The sequence below is a fragment of the Vombatus ursinus genome, unplaced genomic scaffold (assembly GCF_900497805.2).
Source record: "Vombatus ursinus unplaced genomic scaffold, bare-nosed wombat genome assembly UNPS02014847.1, whole genome shotgun sequence".
In the NCBI taxonomy this organism is placed as follows: domain Eukaryota; kingdom Metazoa; phylum Chordata; class Mammalia; order Diprotodontia; family Vombatidae; genus Vombatus; species Vombatus ursinus.
In genome coordinates, this window is record NW_020954625.1 from 2,906,817 (window position 1) to 2,927,446 (window position 20,630).

At 45.1% G+C, this 20,630-nt stretch overlaps 1 protein-coding gene across 6 annotated transcripts in view; it reads left to right on the forward strand.

Moving 5' to 3' along the window:
- Nucleotides 1–19,142, forward strand: part of HMG20A (high mobility group 20A) — a 67,272-nt gene extending 48,130 nt beyond the window's left edge. For all 6 annotated transcript variants that reach the window (XM_027840633.1, XM_027840632.1, XM_027840629.1 and 3 more), the window contains 7 exons: nucleotides 102–314; nucleotides 1,856–1,988; nucleotides 2,870–2,901; nucleotides 10,792–10,867; nucleotides 11,879–12,094; nucleotides 12,617–12,759; nucleotides 16,805–19,142. In XM_027840633.1, the coding sequence (XP_027696434.1) occupies nucleotides 102–314; nucleotides 1,856–1,988; nucleotides 2,870–2,901; nucleotides 10,792–10,867; nucleotides 11,879–12,094; nucleotides 12,617–12,753 (807 nt within the window). In that variant the 3' untranslated portion in view covers nucleotides 12,754–12,759; nucleotides 16,805–19,142. The remainder of the gene's footprint in view (nucleotides 1–101; nucleotides 315–1,855; nucleotides 1,989–2,869; nucleotides 2,902–10,791; nucleotides 10,868–11,878; nucleotides 12,095–12,616; nucleotides 12,760–16,804) is intronic.
- The last annotated feature ends 1,488 nt before the right edge of the window (nucleotides 19,143–20,630 follow it).

The window sequence follows — 20,630 nt, forward strand, 5'->3', positions numbered from 1 at the left end:
GAGTGGAAAATATCTAGGGTTTTGTTTTGACAGAAAAAATAGCCTATGTTCTTTGAATCAAAGTTCTTATCCTCTTACTTTTTTTTTTTTTTTTTTGTTAGCAAAGAAATAAACGAGGAGGTTGGTCCAAAGGAAGAAAAAGGAAGAAGCCACTTCGAGACAGCAATGCTCCCAAATCCCCCCTCACAGGGTATGTGCGGTTCATGAATGAACGTCGAGAACAACTCCGAGCAAAGCGGCCGGAGGTCCCCTTTCCAGAAATTACGAGGATGCTGGGCAATGAATGGAGCAAACTGCCTCCTGAGGAGAAACAGGTTATCAATTCAAATTCCTGATGCTTGCCTTGGCTTTGATTGTTACTTAAAGAGAAGTCCCTTCTGTGTCTTTTAGAGGGAGGCTAGAGGCTGGTTTCTGCTGCTGTGGCAGGTGGGATAATTGCCAGTCACTCCAAAGCTCTGTGCCATCTTGGGGGCACATCCGATCCCTGCTGTGCATACTAAAACAGAGGTGCTTTCACTATGCCTCTGGATCACTCTTGTTTGGGGCAAGCACTAACTGTGCTCCCAAAATGCTGAGTACCTAACACTGGTGTCTCTACAGCCCAAGTCAGGTGTCTGTCTGAAGTGAGGTTTACAGAGGATTAAAGAAACATAGCAGTGGCTTGGGATTGGAAGGCTGCTTTTGAGGAGACAGGTTATTGGAGGAATCTTTGCTTAGACTTTTTAAAGTTCCCTAAAATAGGTCTGTAAGGCCTTTTCTTTAAACCAGCTTGAGAAAATGTTCTGAAGCTGAAAACACACTTTCAATTTTTCTAAGTTGCATTACTGAGTTCAAATGGAACAGATCCCATTAAGGCTAAAATGCCATTTTTCAGCAGTACCATATTTTTTAAATTGTGAAATGGATTAAAAGTTGTTACATTACCTGCTTTGTTTGCTGTAGCAGATAGAAGTGAGGATTGTGAAGAACAGGTATCTAATAACTGGTCTTTCAGGTTTATATTGGATTAATCCAGAAAAGCTATTATTTCATAGGATTTTAGACATGGAAGGGATCTTAGTTAATCCAGCCCTCTCATTTTACAGATGAGGAAACTGAGGCCTAGGGAAGTAAAGATGACTTTCCCAAGGTTACAGATGGAAGGCAGAGCTGAGATGGGTACCCAGGGCCCCCAACTCAAGATTGGCATTCTTTACACAGTACTACATTGCCTCAAAAATAACTTCAGTTAATTGAATTGAAAGGAAAAAAGCAGTTGACCCAAATGATACAATAAATCAATAGCCTTTGTGTAAATAATTAATGGGACAAAGGCAAGAAATGTATAAATGGAGACAGAATCAAAGTGGCTTATGTAGGGGTCCTCAGAGTGAGGTCATCTTTTTTTTTTTTCCCTACTTCTTCTATCTTCAATACTACACTTCCATGGTCCTTGGAAAGCCAAATGGCATGAGGTCATCCTCTCAGAATGAATTGATGATACATAAACAAAACAATATTCTATTTGTCCTCCAGTGACCAGCTAAGTGTTACCGTTAAATCATTTATGTCCCCTGAGGCTTTGGGTAGCCATGTGGACCTCAGCCTGCCAGACCTAAAGAAACAATATGTGCATTTGGTTCTTAAGTTTTGTGTGAAACTTTACCTGAATCCATGCAGATAAGACAGTCAGTCAATAGCCTGAAAGCCAGTGCTCTGTCTCTTTATGAGAACATCCAGAAGTTAGCTTGCTGCAGCTCTGCTCTCAATATTCCAAGTTCCCTCTTTTTCCTTTACTGCCTGTTCATGCTTCTTGTGGCCTGGGTATTTTACATGACCAAACCTCCTCAGAAATCATTGAATTTTCCCTTTGTAGCGTTACCTGGACGAAGCAGACAGAGATAAGGAGCGTTACATGAAGGAGCTGGAGCAGTATCAGAAGACGGAGGCCTACAAAGTCTTTAGCAGGAAAGCTCAGGATCGGCAGAAGGGCAAATCTCACAGGCAGGGTGCGGAGGCCACGTGCATTCTTGTCGTTTGTGTGTGTCCTGGCCGGGTCCAGAGACTTCCACCCCCCCAAACTGACAGTTTAACTGTGTAGAGGCCACCTCCCTGCACTGCCTCCCACATGTTTATCCTAACCATGATGGAAGGAAGCTATTTTAAGTTTCACTTGTCACAGCACTTCCCGACTGCAGAAGCTTCAGGAGTCCCTGTTTGCCTCCCACATCAGGGCTCAACTGTTGGGGTTGTGCTTTAAGTCCTGCATCAGACACACAGTCCCACGTTGTCCTCTTTTTCTCTCACCAGTTCAGGCTGCTTGTTAGCCCCAGAGAGCCCCCTGTCCTACCTGCATCATCCCCAGTTCTCAGATAGATATTCAGGTCCCTCTAACCCCCACTGCCAGGTCAGCCCCAGACCAGCAGACCTGGCAAGACCAGGGGAGAGTGTGCAGGCATGCAGCCCCAACCCCTGAGTCCTAGGGTTTTGTCACTAGCTCTTAACATCACAGAGACCCAGCCTTCTCACCTGTAAGTCAAGAGTCACCTGTCCACAAGGTTGTCTGTGAGGGGTATTGACTACGTAAGTATCACTTATTGGCACGCAGCAGCAAAGTAAGGCTGTAATTGATGTGATGCTTATCTCCATTATCTTTCATTCCCCTCCCCTCCATCTGGGGGTGTTTGCTCTTACTCTTGTATCTCCCCGCTATGCCGAGTGGCTGCCTGACCTGCGGGCCATGCTCCCCAAATGGTGGTGGTGGGCTGACTAATCCAGACATGAGGAGTGACCTCGTGGGGTTTGTGGAGACGCACGTAGGGCTTATTGTCCTCTGGCACAGTTTTGCATTTTGGTTTTTTACTTCAACTGAATGTTCTCTTGTTTTCAGAAGGAGCTCGGCAGGCTGCTCATGATCATGAGGTAAATAGGTGTCTGTCAAACATTTTACTATAATTCTGTCTTTGGAGCATCTTAAGGGTTTTTCTCCTAAGATCAATTCATTCAAAAAACATGTATGAAGGGCATGTCATGTCCAGAGTACTGTGCAGATGCAGAGGGGCTTGTAGGGAAGTAAGATGCAAACACAGGTGACTCCAGGACACAGCATTTTGTGGGACGCAGTAGAGACTTGTGAAGACAGGTGCTCCAAGGGCCCAGGGCCCCATTCATTCCTGATGGTGGAATCAGAGAAGGTTTTGTGTGTGGAGAAACTAGTGATTTGGGGTTTCAAGGGTAGGTAAAAATTGAGTAGATGAGAGGGGGAGGAAACAACATAAAGATGTGGAAGGGGAGGGAGACAAGTTAAAGTCTCATTCATATCCTCCATCTTGACTTGGATGGATTGAGCTAATTACTGCTCCTGTCTGGCCCTTCACGAGACTGAGCCAAGGTCCTTTACCTGCCTATAAGGAGATCAGGTGCTCATTCAGAGGCAGTAGAGGGAGTGGGACAGTTTGGAAGCTGCTGGCTTGTCCCATCCCTGCTAGAAGCTCCTTCCCTTTATTTGTCATCATTTGCAGCCTGAATCTTATGCTTGTAAAGGTCTTTTAGATGGTAAGGTGGAAGAAAACACCTGGTCTCTAGTTTAAAAAAAAAAGTTGAGGACTCCTGGATTAGAGTGTATGAGAAAGAAACATAAAAGATTCAATGGGGGGAAAATCCATGAGACTGAAAGGAATTAGAGGAAATCTTGAGAAATCACAGAACAATGAGTAGGAACAGCTGGAAGGAACTCAGAACTCCTCTATGCTCATGGTTCCCAACATTCTTGAGTCGGAGGATCCATTTTTAAAGTAAAAACATCGGGACCCCTTGCAGTCACGTTATGGCCCTCACTCATGGCTCTATTGCTGACGTGTGGGGAACTTGTGATAGAGTCGGGGGTGGGGGAGCGCTTCGGCCTGTGTGCGTCAGCACCGTCTTTTTGTCTGCCATCCTACATCCTGCAGTCAGCGTGTCGCTCTCTTTGCCCCCTTCTGAGATCAGGTTCTAGAACTTCTGAAATGAGTAACTATTGTCCTGAGTCGTTATATTGGCACACCATTTGCATACATACTGGCTTCTGCAAACGTTTCACCATGTCAGTAAGCTTGGTGGTGTTAGCCATGTTTTGTGTAAGGCCTTTCTGGGACAGACAACCCAAGACAAATGGAGCGTATCTTCTCAGTTGAATATGTAATAGCTGACTACTTAATTCCATTCAGTTAACATTTATTAAATGTCTCCTTTGTGCAAGTGTGGTATCAGCATGATATAATGGATAGAAGTGTTGGGATAGAGTTCAAATCCTGCCTCTGACCCTTAGTAGCTGTGTGACCCCAGGCACCTTACTTAACCTCTCTGTTCACCTCAGTCACCTTCCCAGGATTTATCTGCCAAATTGCTGCTAAATTTTGATCTGCATTGGTGATGGGGATTTCCTCATATTAGTGAACTCACGGGTCCATTAAGCCTTCACACATGGAAGGCACTGTGCTAAGTAAGCCTGTGGGATGGCATAAACAAATGAGACAATACTATTCCTACCCCAAAGGAATTTACTTATTATCAGCTAGAGAAGAGGTGGTGCCTCAGATAATTCTAACACAAGTTAAATTACAAATGGACAGAAGTAGCACAAAGCCCTGAGAGATATTTCCTTCCTTCCTATAAGAGGTGTGAGTAGGGATACATTATCTCATGTAATGTGTAGAGGGGAAGGCATTGTGAGAGTAGGGCCTGCGACTGGGAAGGATTTAACAGGTACAGGAAAGAGAGAGTGTGGGGGCCAGCAGGAACAAAGAGGGGGGACGAGTAGTAGGATTAAAGGTTGGCTGCGGCCCAACATGCAAGGCATAGTCAGTGGGGTACACCATTTTTAAGATGGAAAAATTAGGGAAAAAGTTAAATAAACATTGAGCTTTTTTAACCTCACCAGGACGATATGGCTTAGAGGATGAAGAGCTGGCCAGACAAGTCTGTCTCTCTCCCATCTCTCCTCTGTGCCCCCTGTTCTCTGACCCTGCCTTCATCACTCACACCTGCGTGATTTCCTTGCCTCATCTCTCTCCACTGCACTCAGCTGTCAGAGTCCTCTTCCTAAAGTGTAGGTCTGTTCAGGATGCTTCAGGGGCTCCCTGTCTCCTCCAGGATCAAGATGAAAAATCCTCTCTCTGCCCTTAAAAAAGCCTTTTGTCACCTGGCCTTTTCCTAACTTCCTGGCCTTCTTATGCTTTGTGGCCTCCGTGTACTCTACAGTCCAGTGACACTGACCTCCTGGCTGGTCCTTGCATGAAAAGCTCTCTCCCAGTTCGATACCTTTTCATCGGCTGTCCCCCATACCTGCAATGCTCTCCCTCCTCGTTGCTATCTCCTGGGAGGTCCCCACCTGCTTTCAGGTCTCAGCCAACACCCTGCTTTCTGAAAGAAGCCTTCTCCGATCCTTCTTCATGTTAGTGCCTCCCCTCTGAGCCTGCCTCCAGTTTATCCTGTTTGTGTGCTGTTTGTGTATATTTGTATGTTGTCTTCCCCGTTAGACGGAGGTCATTGAGAGCACGGAACTGTCTTTTGTCTCTCTTTACTTGCCTGGTGCTTAGCACAGGGCCTGCCACATAGCAGATACTTAATAAATATTATTTTGATGTGACTCGAAATCAAGAAGACCTGAACAGGTCTCTTCATCTCTCAGTGTTCTGGACAGCTCACTGAGACATCTTAGATTATGGAGGAGGTGCCAACCTGTGTCAGTAGAGGGACTTTCTCGACCAGTGAGTTCCCTATACCAACAAAATCACAGGTTCCATCTCCATCCTTTCTACTTGAATCTGGAGACAGTCCTGAATCTTTCACACATTTGCATCTAGTCCTTTGGAATATGGGCATGTGGGCCTGCGCTGTGAGCACTGTGAGGTCCCTTCCAACTCTGACATTCCCTGACTCTCAACCTTGTACTTTTTTCAGCTATTCAGAATCTCTGCAGAAGTAGAGCACAGGTTTTTTATAGGAGAAAAAGTGTTTGTGTACAGGTTTGATTTGATATAATAGTGTGTATATCAGTTTGCTGATGTAATTATTGATTCAGGCATTTCTTTTTTCTTAAGTCAAGGAAACTATTCCTTAAGAGCAGTGGTTTGCTTATCATAAAGTTGTATTTCTCAAACCCAGTTCTGTATCATTGACCTTTAAAAGATATGGAAAAATTATTTAAATTCACAAGTCTGTTCTTTAAAAAAAAAATCCCCTCTATGTATTATGAGGATTTTAAAGTCTTGGTAGCTATTACTACTTTATTCATTCTGTGAATTCCACATAAATACAATTATATATGGCACTCTAGCACTCTAATTGTACATGATAAACTGCTATGAATTTTATTTTTACTTGGAGACTTTTTGTGTCCTTCATATTTTAAACCTAAATTTAATAATGTTGGCAACCTTTAGTGTTAACAGAGAATAAGTTTGTGATTGCTCATTTCTCTCTCCCTTTCTGGTCTTTTTATGTACTTAACCACCAGTTTTTTCTCTATTAAACTTCCCTGCTTGTTCTTTGCTTTTCTGGGAATTTCAGCACAAGAATATTTAACTCGGTGTAGGTTTCCTACTAATCACAGCCTCCCCAGAGAGGCTGAGCAGGAACCAGAAATAGTGGTTCTTGGTGAACCTCCATCACCACACAGTCTATTTTGATGGTCACTCCTCGCACCAGGCCCTGTTTAGAGCTCTGGGTTTCAACAAAGCTGAAACAGTTGGAATGATGAGCGTTTGATTGAGTCATGGACACTCTTGGAGCGATTAGCCTAGAGACAGGAAGTGACTTCCCAGAGTCTCACAACTGTTAACAGCAGAGCTGGGAGGAGAAACCTGGTCTCTTTTTTTGTGATCCTGTTGCACTGTTTAATCTCAGAGTTGAAGGACAGAGATCTGGTCTAATTCATACATGAGCAAGAATCCCCTCTACCAAATTTCCAATAAATAACCATCCAGCCTTCTCTTGAAGCCCACTTTTGACTTTCCAAGACAGCCCATTTTGCTTTGGGATAGCCCTAATTCTTAGGAAGTTTTTTCTTATATTGAGCCAGTATCTCACCCTTCTGCGTGACTTGTGCTTGCTGCTAGTTCTGCCCCCCTGAGCCAAGCAGATCTGATAATCCTTCAGATTCTGGAAGGCAGCTGTCATATCTCCCAACATCCCCAGCCTCTTAATGAATCCCCATATAACAGGTTCTTCAGTCCCTATACCATTCTGGTTTTCTGCATACTTGTCAGCTTGTCATTGGCCTTCCTAAAATGTGGCTTCTCAAACTAAATCCATAACCTCCCTGGCAGAGTGCAGCAGCCTCTCATTTGGGCATGATGCCTCTCTTTAATAGTTGATATGATTCAAACGATCTAGTGAGCTAACGTGTATCTAGATCACTGAGAGGTACACTAGTGAGTTTACCCAGTCACTAGTCCATTCACTGGGGGGACAGGGCAGTTCAGAAGAGGAAGCTAGAGCAGCAAGCTTGGGCTCTTGAAGAGCCATGTAGCAGAGCCAAAGAAACCCTTACCCAGGGGCCATGCTGCCGATGGTGGGCTGCATCTCCAGTCTGACTGTGCCATGCTCTAAACTGTCTTTAAAGCATGCCTCGTGGAAGTCTGTCCCTGGGCCTCGGGCACAGCAAGCCATGCAACTCCCAAAGACCTTTGTTCTGCCCTCCTGCCGTGTGATCCAGGGTGAAAGCCTAAAAAAGCCAGAGATATTCTGGCTGCTCTCAGGTTAAATGCCAGCCTGGAGGACTCTGGAGTGCTATAGGGTTATTCCCTGGAAGTGTCATCTCCTGTGAAGACCAAGATAGAAACAGTAATTTTGTTTCTCCTTTAATTTATGAGAAATGACAAAATGACACTCAGCCTGAACAAATTAAGCCTTTTCAATGAAGAGGTAATCAGATCCATATGATTTTAATCCCTGGAGCAATCCTTGGAGCAGCTTAAGTACATCCGAGCCCCCAAGAGGATCCTCTCCATGCTGGGTAATGTACTCAGTAATGGAAGAGTGCTGATGGCTTTCATTACCGCTCTTCCGTTAAGTAGAATTTCTCTGTTGCCTTTCAGAGACTGAACAGTTTCACTTAATTGCTTTAATGTTTCTTATTTTGTACTTCAAGAATCTGGACCAAGGGACAGCGTGAATTGTATCTGCATCATGCTGCCCCTGCCCTTGGATGGTTGTCAGCCCAAACCAGGCTCTGTCAGTCAGGAGAGCCAAGTACCTCACTACCTTAAAGGGAAGCAGGCCTACCTTCCCTCTAAGAATTAGGCAGTTGCCACTGAGGCTCCTTGGTGCCTTCATGAAAGACTCACCTAAAGCTATATAAAGGAATAAAGAGAGGTCCTGGCTAAAGCCTAAGTCTGTGAGGATTAAGGTGTGACATTAATGTAGGAGGTGCATTCTTAAAACTGGGAGAAATGGATGTGACTGAGACGAAACTATAGTGATGAGGTTCTTTTTCCTGTCTGACATATGGCCTCCTTCTTGGTACTTTATAGACCCATCTGATTCATATTTTAGGAGCTGTGTACTTTGAGAGTTTTTCTGCAGTGACTCAGAGTTTGGGCAGCAAAGGAAGCAAAGGGGGGGACAGCCACTGGCACATGGCCTCAGGGCTCCTCAGGATCACTCTCTCCATCTTCACTAATGCTTCAGTTGAAGGTTTTTAGGTAACTGGCCTGAGTTTCATCATGCTTTGTGTGTTAAGATGGCCTCTTGGTGGTAAGACTTTGCTTTATTTTTAACCAATTTTAGGAACAATAGCTTTCTCTTCCCACCCCCATCCCACCAAAAAAAAGGGGGGAATGGTCTCAGGAACAGAGTTAAATAAGTAAATGTTCATTGACAGTTGGCCTAGGGAAACAGGATGGATCGTTCTGTCCCGTGTGGCCAGTTGTGTCAGTTGGCACCCTGACCAGCCTCTGAGAAGCAGGCCTGGCCCGCCTGATGGTGGGTGGGTGCACTCAAGCTAGGATGCCCTCTCTCGTGGGCTCCTCTCTATGCAGCTTTTCTGCCTGGCATCAGATCACACTTGGTGCTCCACGGAAAGTAGAGGTGCTCAAGTATACGACCCTGTAAAGGTAGCAGGAGTGCTTTAAACATTTTTACAGGGGTGACCACGTGGTCCTGGCTGCTTGTCTGATGGTAAGGAGGCTTCAGTCAGGCTCTTTTGGCATCAGTCTCTTTTCTGAGCAACCTGCTGACTGTTCTTGGGAGTGGGCCTCAAAAAACAAGGTTTTCAAAGGAGATTGTTTTTTTCCATAGTTTTTCCCTTCATGAATGTATATTCTTAATGATTCCCACTTAAAATTCATTGCCTAAATCATCATTGGGAGCCTCCCTAAACTATTTGCTTTCAACTTGCTCAGTAAGAAGCGCTGTAAAAACATTGCAGGAGCCCTTGATGAGTCCATTGTTGTCTTCGATGTTATTTCCTCATCCTTGGCTTTCTTGCTTTCAAGACTATTTAAAAATGTCTCTTTACTCTTCACCTCTTCAGGTTCTCAACAGTCCCATTCGGTCCCCCAGCTTTAACCTCTTCTCCTTTACACATGGTTCCCAAACCTCCCTTTCAAGCTGCAGCCCCCACACTGCCCTTTTATCAAGCCTAGCTTATCCTTTTTGTCCTGATCCTTCTCTTCTGACTTAACTGTTTCTGTCCATTCATTCTCTTCTCCGCCTAATCAGCAGCCAGCCCACCTTCTGCCTCTTGACCGTGCCCTGTGTTCTCCTACCGTTAGGCCTTTCTTTAATGCTGCCATTCTTGGCGCCTGTAATGTCCCTTGCTCTCCCCTCATCCTGATAAATTCATGACCATTCTCTGAAGTCCGACTCAGAATGTCTCATCCATGAAGCCTTTTTCTAGCCCCCATCTTTTCCCTCACTCACTGCCCTTTTGGGAGGAACCTCTCTAATGTCCACAATCAGGAAATGTCTTAAATTATGGCTTTCTGTGTTGGCGTTTTAATTCCCTTACTGGATTTCAAGCTCCTTGAAAACATTGACTATGTGTCTTCTCTCCCATCTCTACCGTCTTATGAGCACAGTGCCCTACACACAGTAAGCCCATAAGGAATTGAATTAAATAAAATTGAAATGTACTTATTTCTTCCCAGGAGGTTGGAAGGAAAGCTAGAAGTGCCCAGAGTTGGGGGGGGGAACGTTTAGGGGATGACATCCTTAGAAATCAGTGGTTCTCTATGAGGTAACATAGCTTGTTAGCACAATAGGCGGATCCTACTTAATGTGCCTTTCTACTTTGTAGAATTCAAGTAGACGTTCACCGAGAGAATGTTTTTACACAACCATCAGAAGCAACTGAAAAGTCACGTTACTAGATTCCCTTCTTCTCTCTCCCTTCCCAATATCACCTCTTTCAGAACTATTTCGTTGTTGATGTTGCAGAGCAAAAAGCTTAGAAAGGCTTCTAGATTCTCACCTCTTAACTTTATTAGGGAAATACATATTCTGATTTGTTTTAAGGCTTATAATTTTATGGTTCAGTACCTGAGAGGACTGAACATTTAAACTATCCAAGCCATCATGTAAATCCAGTTCAGGTTTAAAAAAAATCTTAATACCCTTTCGTTGTTGAGATCAAAATTTGTTAGACTCAGTTTCCTCTTGGTATGTCCCCAAGGCCTCACTCAGCTCTCCAGGTGATCCCTGTTCCTGCCCTGGTTTCTTTAGGGAAGAGGTGGTGTACCCAGGACCATTTTGTTAGCATGCCTTTTTGTTTTACTTAGCTATTGCTAAGAATTAACTGAATTGAATTCTTTCTCCATCTCTGATCCACAGAAAGAAGTAGATGTGAAAGAAAGGTCTGTTTTTGACATACCTATATTCACAGAAGAATTCCTCAACCACAGTAAAGGTAATTGCTTCAGCTTCCTGGTGTTTGATTCCTCAGTCTGTGACTGGACAGCTGTCCTGAGTAAAGCAGGGGACTTCATATGCCCTCATGGGGCCTAGAAAGCAAGGCTAATAAGGTCTGACTCCTCACCCTAGGAAAGCACGTGGCTTCTTCTCTGTCCCCCAACCTTTTCCATTCAAGGTGGCACAGGAAAGCAGGGATTGAGTCTGAGTCAAAGGCAATAACAAAATAAGCGCCATACGTTTTTGTGGGGAAATGTAGCAGTAATTTTGCTCTCCAGCACACTGATTCCATTTTTCAGCAATTCAGATAACTAGGATGGCCCAGACTTTTATTTTGAGGCCAGAGTTGTTATTTAGACTTGAGCTTAAAAACAATCAGGATGTTGTTTATTTCAGCACCATGACTTGGGAAGCCTCTTAGAAGTTACTCCTGGTAGAGGAACGGTGGAGCTTGCTTGGTGGCAGAGTAAACTTTCTATAATGTAATGTTGGGGGGGGTGGGGTCACATCACAACAAAAAGCCACCCCAGCTCCTGAAGTGAATGTAGTCATTCCCTCCTGCCCAGACACCTGCTTTGTTATGTTTGATGGCCCTGGAAAGTATTAGTAGAGGGTGGACGAGCATTGAACCCTGGCGGTCGCCATATTGAGAGTACTACATGTCTAAGTTAAATTTTATTTTTATGTATTCATTTCTTTAGTTGGAATCAAGTTATTTCTTCCAGTTTTGTTTTATTATTGTACAGTTTCTTTACCTCTCAAGTATAAGCTTGTATGTAAAAATGTAAACACAAGGGATACATTAAAGACTGCTAATAACAATTCCTATGTGAATAAAATTAGTAAGCAGAGTTTAAAAAAAACTAATAGGGATAATGAAATGGAGTCAAGTTAAACACATCTTAATTCAGATTGGTTTTGCAGAAGCTTATGAAAGTCATACCCAATTTCTCAAGATGATACATCCTGTCCTTCTCTTTTCCCGGCATTGTGCACTGGGCGTCATTAGCCCGAGAAGCAGAGCTGCGACAGCTGCGTAAATCCAACATGGAGTTTGAAGAGAGGAACGCAGCCCTCCAGAAGCATGTGGAGAGCATGCGCACGGCTGTGGAGAAGCTGGAGGTGGACGTGCTTCAGGAGCGGAGTCGAAACACCGTCCTGCAACAGCACCTGGAGACCCTGCGGCAGGCCCTGACCAGCAGCTTCGCGGGGGTGCCGCTCCCTGGTGAGAACCCCTCACCAACTTAGCTGCATCTGGGACTCCCTGGGAGTCATGGTGGTGGTCATCGTGGGGTTCTTTTTAGAGATCTGCCGAAAAGAAAGTGAGCAAATGAAAGAAAGGAGGATGTGAAAAAATTACCAAAAAAGGAATCTGAAACTCAGGCCTTATTGTAATTTTGGCTGTTATGCATCCATAATGATTCAGTAATTCTTCCCCACTTCTGAACTTTAGGACCCACAAAGCATTCCAGATTGGAGTATGTACATCTTAATGGGTAATTTCTCTGCATTATTTTCGTTTAGGGGATGATTGATTGTTTCCAGTTTTCTTCCCTGTGGAAGTGATCACAGTGAAAGGCTGGTGGTGCTGCTGACTAGCGGGGTCTGATTGGGTCTTGGGGCTGGTTGTCTCTTTTCCATGCAGGCCATGCCAGGGATCCTTACTGTTGTTGTCTTTACCTGAAACTTATGGTTGATTGGTGAGTCACGTTTTTCCTGTATTTTTCTTGTCTTCTCCCAACTTCAGGAAGTGGAGAGACCCCTACGGTGGATACCATTGACTCGTACATGAACAGGCTGCACAGTATTATTCTAGCTAATCCCCAGGACAATGAAAACTTCATAGCCACAGTTCGAGAGGTTGTGAACAGGCTTGATCGCTAGTGACTGGTAAGTGTTCTTCTGCGGGGTCAACCTCACATCCCCCAATGGAAATATATTTGTAAGAGAAGTTGAAGCCCCCTAAGCAGTTATCTCCAAACAGAGGAAGCAGCTGATTAGAGGAAGGGGGAAAAGAAAACTTCTTTGCCTTTTTTCATCAGTGTATAGTGACCAGTGTTGGGGGAAAGGTTTGTTACCAGACAGAATGCCTCCATCCATCTGAAACTTTTTTGTGTTGTTGGTATGTGAGCCTTGTTCTTAGAATGGAGCCTCAGTTCTGCTTAGGAGATAGAGCTCTGGACTTGGGGTCAGGAAGGCAAGTCTGAGGCCTGCTTCAGACATTTGGTAGCTGTGTGACCCTGGACAAGTCACTGAACCTTCTTTGTAAAATAGAGATAGCTCTTGGAGGACTTACCTCACAGGGCTGTTCTGAGGACCAAGTGTGATTGTAATTGAAAGTGCTTGGCAAAGGCTAGAAAATCTTAGTTATTATTAAAGTAGGGCAGTGGATAGAGCGCTGAGCCTAGAGTCAGGAAGACCTGAGTTCAAATCCAGCCTCAGACATTTACGGGCTGTGTGACCCTGGACAAGTCACTTCACCCTGTTTGCCTTAGTTTCCTCATCTGTAAAATGTGGTGGGGAAGGAAATGGCAAACCACTCCAGTATCTCTACCAAGAAAACCCCAAATGGTGTCATGGAGAGTCAGACAGGACTGAAAAGACTGAACAGCAACAATATTGATTACCAGTCTAATAAGTTCTTATTTCAAAATTATTGACTCTTAAGAGCAGGATGGCAGCTTCTTGAACTCATTGACCCCTCAGTTCGTAATTGTGATAGGAAGAGCCCTGGGCTAGGTATCGATGGCCTGGGTTTGGATCCTGCCCCTGCCACTTTCTCCTCCTGTCACATTTGGTAGGTCAGCCTCTGAACTGCTCTTCATTCACCCATCGGAGTACAGGGTAGTGTAGTAGGAGGAAGTCTGCAAATCACCTGGGTTCAGATCCCGACGTGCCACCAGCATACCCCCCTCCAACCAGACACAGGTGTTTTTCCTGCTCTGTAAAATGAAACGGCCTACAAGACTTGTAAGGTTCCTCTGAGCTTTTCATTTTATGATTCTGTGAATCCCCACATTTTACAGGCAGTCCCAGAAGGGGGGAAGTACTTTGCCCATGGTCACACAGTTTTGGACCCAGGGCTTCTACGTGGGGAAGCCCTAGAGTCGAGGACCCTTTCAGCAGCCTCCCAACATCCCTGCCAAGCTTTTGGTTTACTCCCCTAGTAGTAGATTCCAGACACCCCCACATACAAACAATGGGAGAGTCTTCGGGTGCAGCCTCACACTGACTGGGCTTTTGGGCACATTGGTGGCCGCATACCGTACACATCGACGCTGTGTAGACCAGATCAGAAGCTAAATTGATGCTTCCAGTTCGCCACTTTGAAACTGAGGTTTTAGCCTTTATTACCAGTTTGCCAGCCATGTGGGTATGCTGCATTCGCATGTCTGTGTAGCCCAGCAGAGTTGGGCCATGAGCGGCATGTACTCAAGAAAATAAAAAGCCCTGCCCTGGTCATAAGTCTGACAGAACGGTGACTGTTGGCAAAGACAAAGGCAGGCATGTCCATCCTTTCTGGCCATGCTCTGTATTGGTAACCACACACGGCAATTCGTTATACTTTATCCTCAGCTGGGCTTTGATGGGGAAAAGGGTTATTGTCCTTCCAATGAGTAGCCAGATGGAACGGCCTGTACTTCAAAGAGATGGCTTGGGCTCCCTGTAGAATCAAGAAGTGGCTTTATCGCCACTGTTTATGAAGGGAACAGCTTGTAAATCCAACCCTGGGATTTTCAGGAGCTCATCATCCTTCTCATTTTCACACAGTGTTTTCAATTAGCATACTTGTAAGCTTAAAAAGAGAGAGGTGGGAGATTCTGAAAAAAGACAATAATTGATAACACCGTCTCTCCTCAAGTCCTTGTAGGGCAATTACTGTGGGGTGGAGAGGGGGGCAGGGACTAACGACTTTTTGTTTGGATGGTGTTACCAGCATGGCGACTACCCTAGAGTATGCCATAAGAAACCCAAATAAGCTTAATTTTGCAAGGTATTACCCACAGCTCCAGCCTACAAATATTTTGAAATGAAAAATGAGATGAAAATATGAACTGTTAGACCACTACAGATTTTTAGCCTCTGGCCACTCAAATATGACTAAGAATAGCTATCTCTATGCCCTCCCCCATGCCCCACCCCCAAATCTGTCAGATGAGACAATTACAAAGACTGTGATTAATTCTAGCTTGGCTTCATTATACAAATATGTACAGACAACTAGGCCTGGTGTCCCCAGTATTCATGGTGCAATTAATTACTCTCACACTAGCTTGGCAGAGGTTTCATCCACTGTCAGGAGCTTGTGAGTGAAGGGAAGTTAATGGTGTGTAAGATGAGGCAGATCGTAGATTCCAAACACCAGAGCTGCAAAGATGCCATAGACCCTGTGTAGTTCCACCCCCTTGTTTTACCAAGGTGGAAACTGAGGCCCAGAGAAGAAAAATAGCATGCATGTAAAGTCATAGCCTTTGGCAGAGGCAGGACGTGAACCCAATCTCCCGACATGTAAACCTGTACCTTTTCACCACACAAATTGGGAGAAGAGTCTAGATCCTCAGCAGAGTAAGAGGTCAGAAGAGGAGAAGTCATATAGGGATTTATGTGGACAGTTGGTGGGGGGGAGTTTCCTTTCATTTTTACATAGTACTGGGATAGCACTAGAGATGGTGGGCCCCGGAAGAGGTAGAAGGTTACTATAGGACAGGGCCTAGCCCTGAGGAAGCAGACACGACTGCACAGGGCAGTCTGTATGGACATCGAACAACCAAGTGGCATCATGGGCCTTAGGGAGAAGGTTATTAACAACAGGGCCTTCTAGGAGAGCCCACCATTTCTGGTGGTAGCTTCCTTTGTTGCATTTTCATAAGCTCACAGTGCAGACATTACCCTGGCTATCATCAGAGCAACTCACGTTTCTGTAATAGTTGGAAGTGATAGAACAGCGTGGGAGAAAGAGCACGGATCTGGGGGTCAGGAAGACTTGAGTTGGAATTCTTCTTCAGATATTTACTGCCTGTGTGATGAGCAAGTCCCTTCCCCTCTCTGTACCTCAGTCTCCTCATCTGTAAAACAGAGATGATAATAGTGTCTACCTCACTGTGTTAGTCAGACTCAAAATGAGATGTAAAGCACTTTGAAAACCTTATAACATTGTAGAAATGTCAGCTGTAATGCACAAACCATTTTCTTCATCTTAGCTTTGTGAGGTTAGGAGAATACAAGTAGTGTGCAGGTAGTCTGAATGGCTTTGCCCCGGGCCGGGCCAGCATCAAACCCAGGTCTTCCTGCCTCTAGGACCCAGAGGGAAGCAGGGTTAGAATGAGAGCACTCAGAGGCTAATCCTAGCAATCAATGCATGGTTTTAGGAATTTGAGCAGAATGGATCAATGGCCTGATTTCAGATGATTGGAATGGGTAAATATTTGTTGCCCATTCAGCACATATTGTCAGCATTATCTGTGATTTTATTTTGTTGTAGTATATGTTCATATGAAGTTTTACACAGTACTTATTTTAGATCATGTTCACCCAAGAAATGTCTCTGTATTCAGACATAAGATACATTTATAGCTGGAGGAAACTGGAGTTGGTGTAGACCACACATTCCTTGGACTGAGACGCCATCCTAATTTTAGATCCCTGGACCCAGTCCCTGTGGGCAGCTTTTCTCTCATCGTAGGTGACCTCAGGCTGACCTCATCAGTATCCCCACTGCCCTCATGCAAAGGCAGGGTCACACCACACGTAGAAATACTGCCACAAACACCTTGACACAAGTTACCTCTGGCTTAGCCAGCCCTGGAGGCTTGTTCAGCCTTGCCCTTTCCTATTTACTTTCCCAGAAAAACAAGAAACCAGCATTTTAGGCATAGAGCCCTGCTTCCCAAGAGACACTCACCCTTTTCCGTGTTTTCCTTGGCCTTGTCCACAGGTGCTGTGGCTCCACGATGTTCTGCAAGTGATTCTGCTTGTGAGGAATGAGAATCCATGAGGGAAACAGACTGCCTGGGGCAGAAGGGACCAGTGCATGCATTCCAGCCTCCCCCACCCCTGGAAAGCCATCAGAGCACTCCGAGGTGCGTTTGGACATCCCTTCTACTGCTCGTCCTTGCTGAGGCCCTGAGAGTGCCCAGGGGCTCTCAAGGCCTCAGCTTCCTCTCATTTCAGTTTCTGTTGCAGAGAAAAGGCAAGATTCCTCCTGGAGCCACACAGAATGGGCTTCCCTGCCCCTGCCCCCAGGGCTATTCCAGTCACTTTCTGTTTTTAAGTTCCATCACCATTGCTGACACTTCCACCCTTTGCCAGTCAGCTAGGCCCCACAGGAGAGCTTCTCCTTGGCAGACACAATTTCCCTCACATATTAGCCTGCTGCAACATGGAGACCGTGTGTTCTTGTCATCAGTGCCCTCTCTGGGTTCTGGCTGCAGTTGGTTTCCTAGCCATCTCTCCCAAGTGTATGCGGTGTTCCACGACCAGTAGGGCTTCTGTCACCCCTTCTTTTTTAGGGAGCACTGCCACCAAGGAGAAGGTTGATGGTAACAGGAAAGCTCTAGTCTTTCCCATTTGGTGTATTGAAAGTTGTCAGTGTTTGATCTTGCATGGAAAGTAAGGATGTTGCTATTTCATATGTGTTGATTCATGGACTCAGATGGGACACCCCTCATTTACAAAGAGAATCTCTCCCCCTTCAACGCAGACTCTTACTCTGAAGGGAGGAATTTCCCTTGCCTTCACCTTCCATCTGTAGCCTGTAGAAAAACAAGGTGATACAGAAGGGGCAGCCTCCTTTCTCTCCCCCCAGGGATTTGTATTTTAGCTGCTGGGCCAACCAGATAAGGGTTTCCACTTGCTTACCTCAGTCCCTCATGGAAGCACAAGTGGCCAGCTGATTGTGGCCACTCTTTCACATGGCATTCAAGTAGAAGGAAACGGGCCACTTTGCAAGAGCTGCCAGTGTGGGGCTCTCAGATCTTGGCATTCCACTAGCTAGTTTTTCCAGTGTATCATTTACCTGTTGGTTTTTAATCTCTTGAGAAAAAAAGAGATGCCCCTCTCCCCCCAAACACTCATACACACACACTCTTACCTTTTTTTTATTTGCATGGCATTAAGAGCCCTCTTCATTGCAGCTTGAAAAAGACCACCACTGAGCAGCTTAGACTTTGTGTTCATAACCTGTAAAAGACTGTTTCTGTCGTCCAGGGACCAACCTAGATTTGCACTGAGTGACCCATAAGCTGGCCACTAAGTGGTAAGTACTTTGACTGTGGTAACCCAGTTAAAGAATCAGGTGGGAGCACACTTAGCATTCCACATTCACACCACCCAGCCATTCAGTGATAGAAAGTGGAAGTCCATCATGTCCTAGCCTAGTCATGTAAACATTAGCCAGTGACATGTAACTGCTCCTTCCCTTCCGTCATCTGGCCCCCCATCCCGTGCCCCTTGTTACGCTATGGGGTGGCCTTGGTTCCATGCATGCCTCGTGTTTATTCTCAGGCTTCGTTAGAGGTTAGAGCCTGCCTTCGGTACTCAGTCTCGGCATACCTCTGGCCCCCCGGGAAGTACCCCTCTCTAGTGCCCCAGCTTTGATTGTTGTGAAACCTCCTTAGTCGTGCTTTTGTGACCCAGAGCAGCATTGCCCCAGCTAGTGGTAGCATGTGGGCAGGACAGTGGCATGAAGCATTTAGAGAATCAGTGATGAAGAGAGGAACTGCCACCACCAGAAACTCTACACACACCTGTGTACACACACATGCAGTTATGTGCCCAACAGGCTCTCCCAGGTAGCCCGTCAGGTGTTTGGGAACAAATCTTGATGTGTCTCCTCCTCATCCTCCTCTTCCCTCTCTTCCCCCAACACTGAAGAGCTACATGAGATGTTAGCGGAGCTTGAGCCCTGGTTCCTGTCTCCTGGTGACACAGCTGTGACTGTTCTTTATTAGGAAAACTTTTCTTTTTTGTTGTGTTTTTTTCTTGTCAAGATATGAATTGTCACCTCCTCCATGTTACAGATTTTTCCCTATTGTTTAAAAAAAAAAACAAAACTCCCACAAGAGGCAGCTTTGGGGACAGGGAGTCAAACAAAAGGTGTTTGCTGAAGTGAAGAGAAAAATCTGTGTGTTGTCCCTGTGTCTGGAGTGCTTGATATGCCAAGTTTTTCTGTACAAGTGTCTCTGTAATTATGCTTCTAGATTTTCTTTGTTTTGTTCATTAGAAGTTGATGTGCTTGCTTGACATTTGTTTCATTAAAACTTTTGAACATTGAATCCATTTGGATTTCATCTTAACTGCATTTTAATGCCTTTTGTCTGAGACTTTGTCAACTTTACATTAATCACCAAACCTTAACGCCTTCGTTTTACCAGTTGCTGATTCAAAAGTATGTCTTAACCTGTTGGTGAATTCTGTTTCTTTTAATACATAGTAGTAACCCAATGAGCTAGAATTCATTTTAATGTAGTAGTAATACTCCACAGTTGAGGTGGAGAAGGTGAAGTCTTCTGTTTGTGAAGTCGGTAACTAGATTTCATCCCCCATGATCAGATTTCTTCTGATGGATGAGAGTGTTTAAGACACCTGCTTCCTAAGCACCACGCTAAATGAGCTTTCTATGAGCAATTCATGGGCAGCTTTCCCATGTGAGTTCTGAAAAGCACTGGAAATAGCGACCTAGACTTTAATCCTGGATTCTCATGAGTCTAGGGGGATCCTGCGTGTGCTGTGCTGCTCTCAGAGGCTTGTGCAGAGTATATTCAGGTCTCAAGTTAGGAGTGGTAAGCTCCCTTTTTTCCTGTGTCCAGTATGTGGCCTCTTACTCTCTGCTGACCCAGCCCCACAATAGAAAACAGTATGGGATAGTGAGAAAAGAAACATGGTTTGGTACAGAAAAATCTGGGTTTAACTCTGGACTCTGCTAGTCATTTGGTCTCACTGGGCCTCAGTTTTCCCCATCTGAAACGTGAGAGGAGTTGGTCCCTAAGGTCTCTGCCAGCTGTAAATCCTGTGGTCCCAGTGGAGGTGATGCTGAGTGTGTCGTAAGATTGGTTACCAGCCCAGTGCCAACCCTGTTTGCTTGTTGACTGCTGGCAAGCTCAGAATGCCCCCACACACCTGCACAAGTAGCTAACAAGTCGTCTTTGTGTGACCTTGCTCTCCAGTATCCACGAGGAGCTCATCACTGAAGGCACAAGGCCAGCTTCCCTCTGTTGGTGGTGGCCAGTAATGTTTGGTTTAAAATCAACACAAACAAGCAGTAACATTTCCGCCAGTTGTCCCCCCTCCTTCCTTAACTGCTCCGCAGCTGTTGAATTAGAAGGCTGTGATAATGCTTCTCCTGGGATGGGGAAAATTGGGGCAGGCTCTGGGGCTTCCTATTCCTGAAGCCGGATATCCTGTTAAAAAGGGAGGGGATTTTAATCAGGGTGGTGGGCTTGTTTGTTTTTTAATGAGTCTGCCCTGATACCCCCTTTAGACTAGCCATTAAAATAAACTGTGCCGTGCCTTAAAGAAAGCAGGATGAGACAGCTGAGAACCAGGAAAGTCAAATAATGACCTTAACATACTTTCCCTCTCGTTTATCTTCCCTTTTATGTTTGGTTTATTGGGAATTTGTGTCTGTTTTCCTTGAGTACATTTGCTGACAGTAGACATTTCAGTTCTGTTAATGCTGCAATTGTATAATGACAGAGGATTGTCAAAGACGGTGGAAGGGAGATTGAAAGCTTGTTCAGCACTGAGTCAGACATGATTTACCT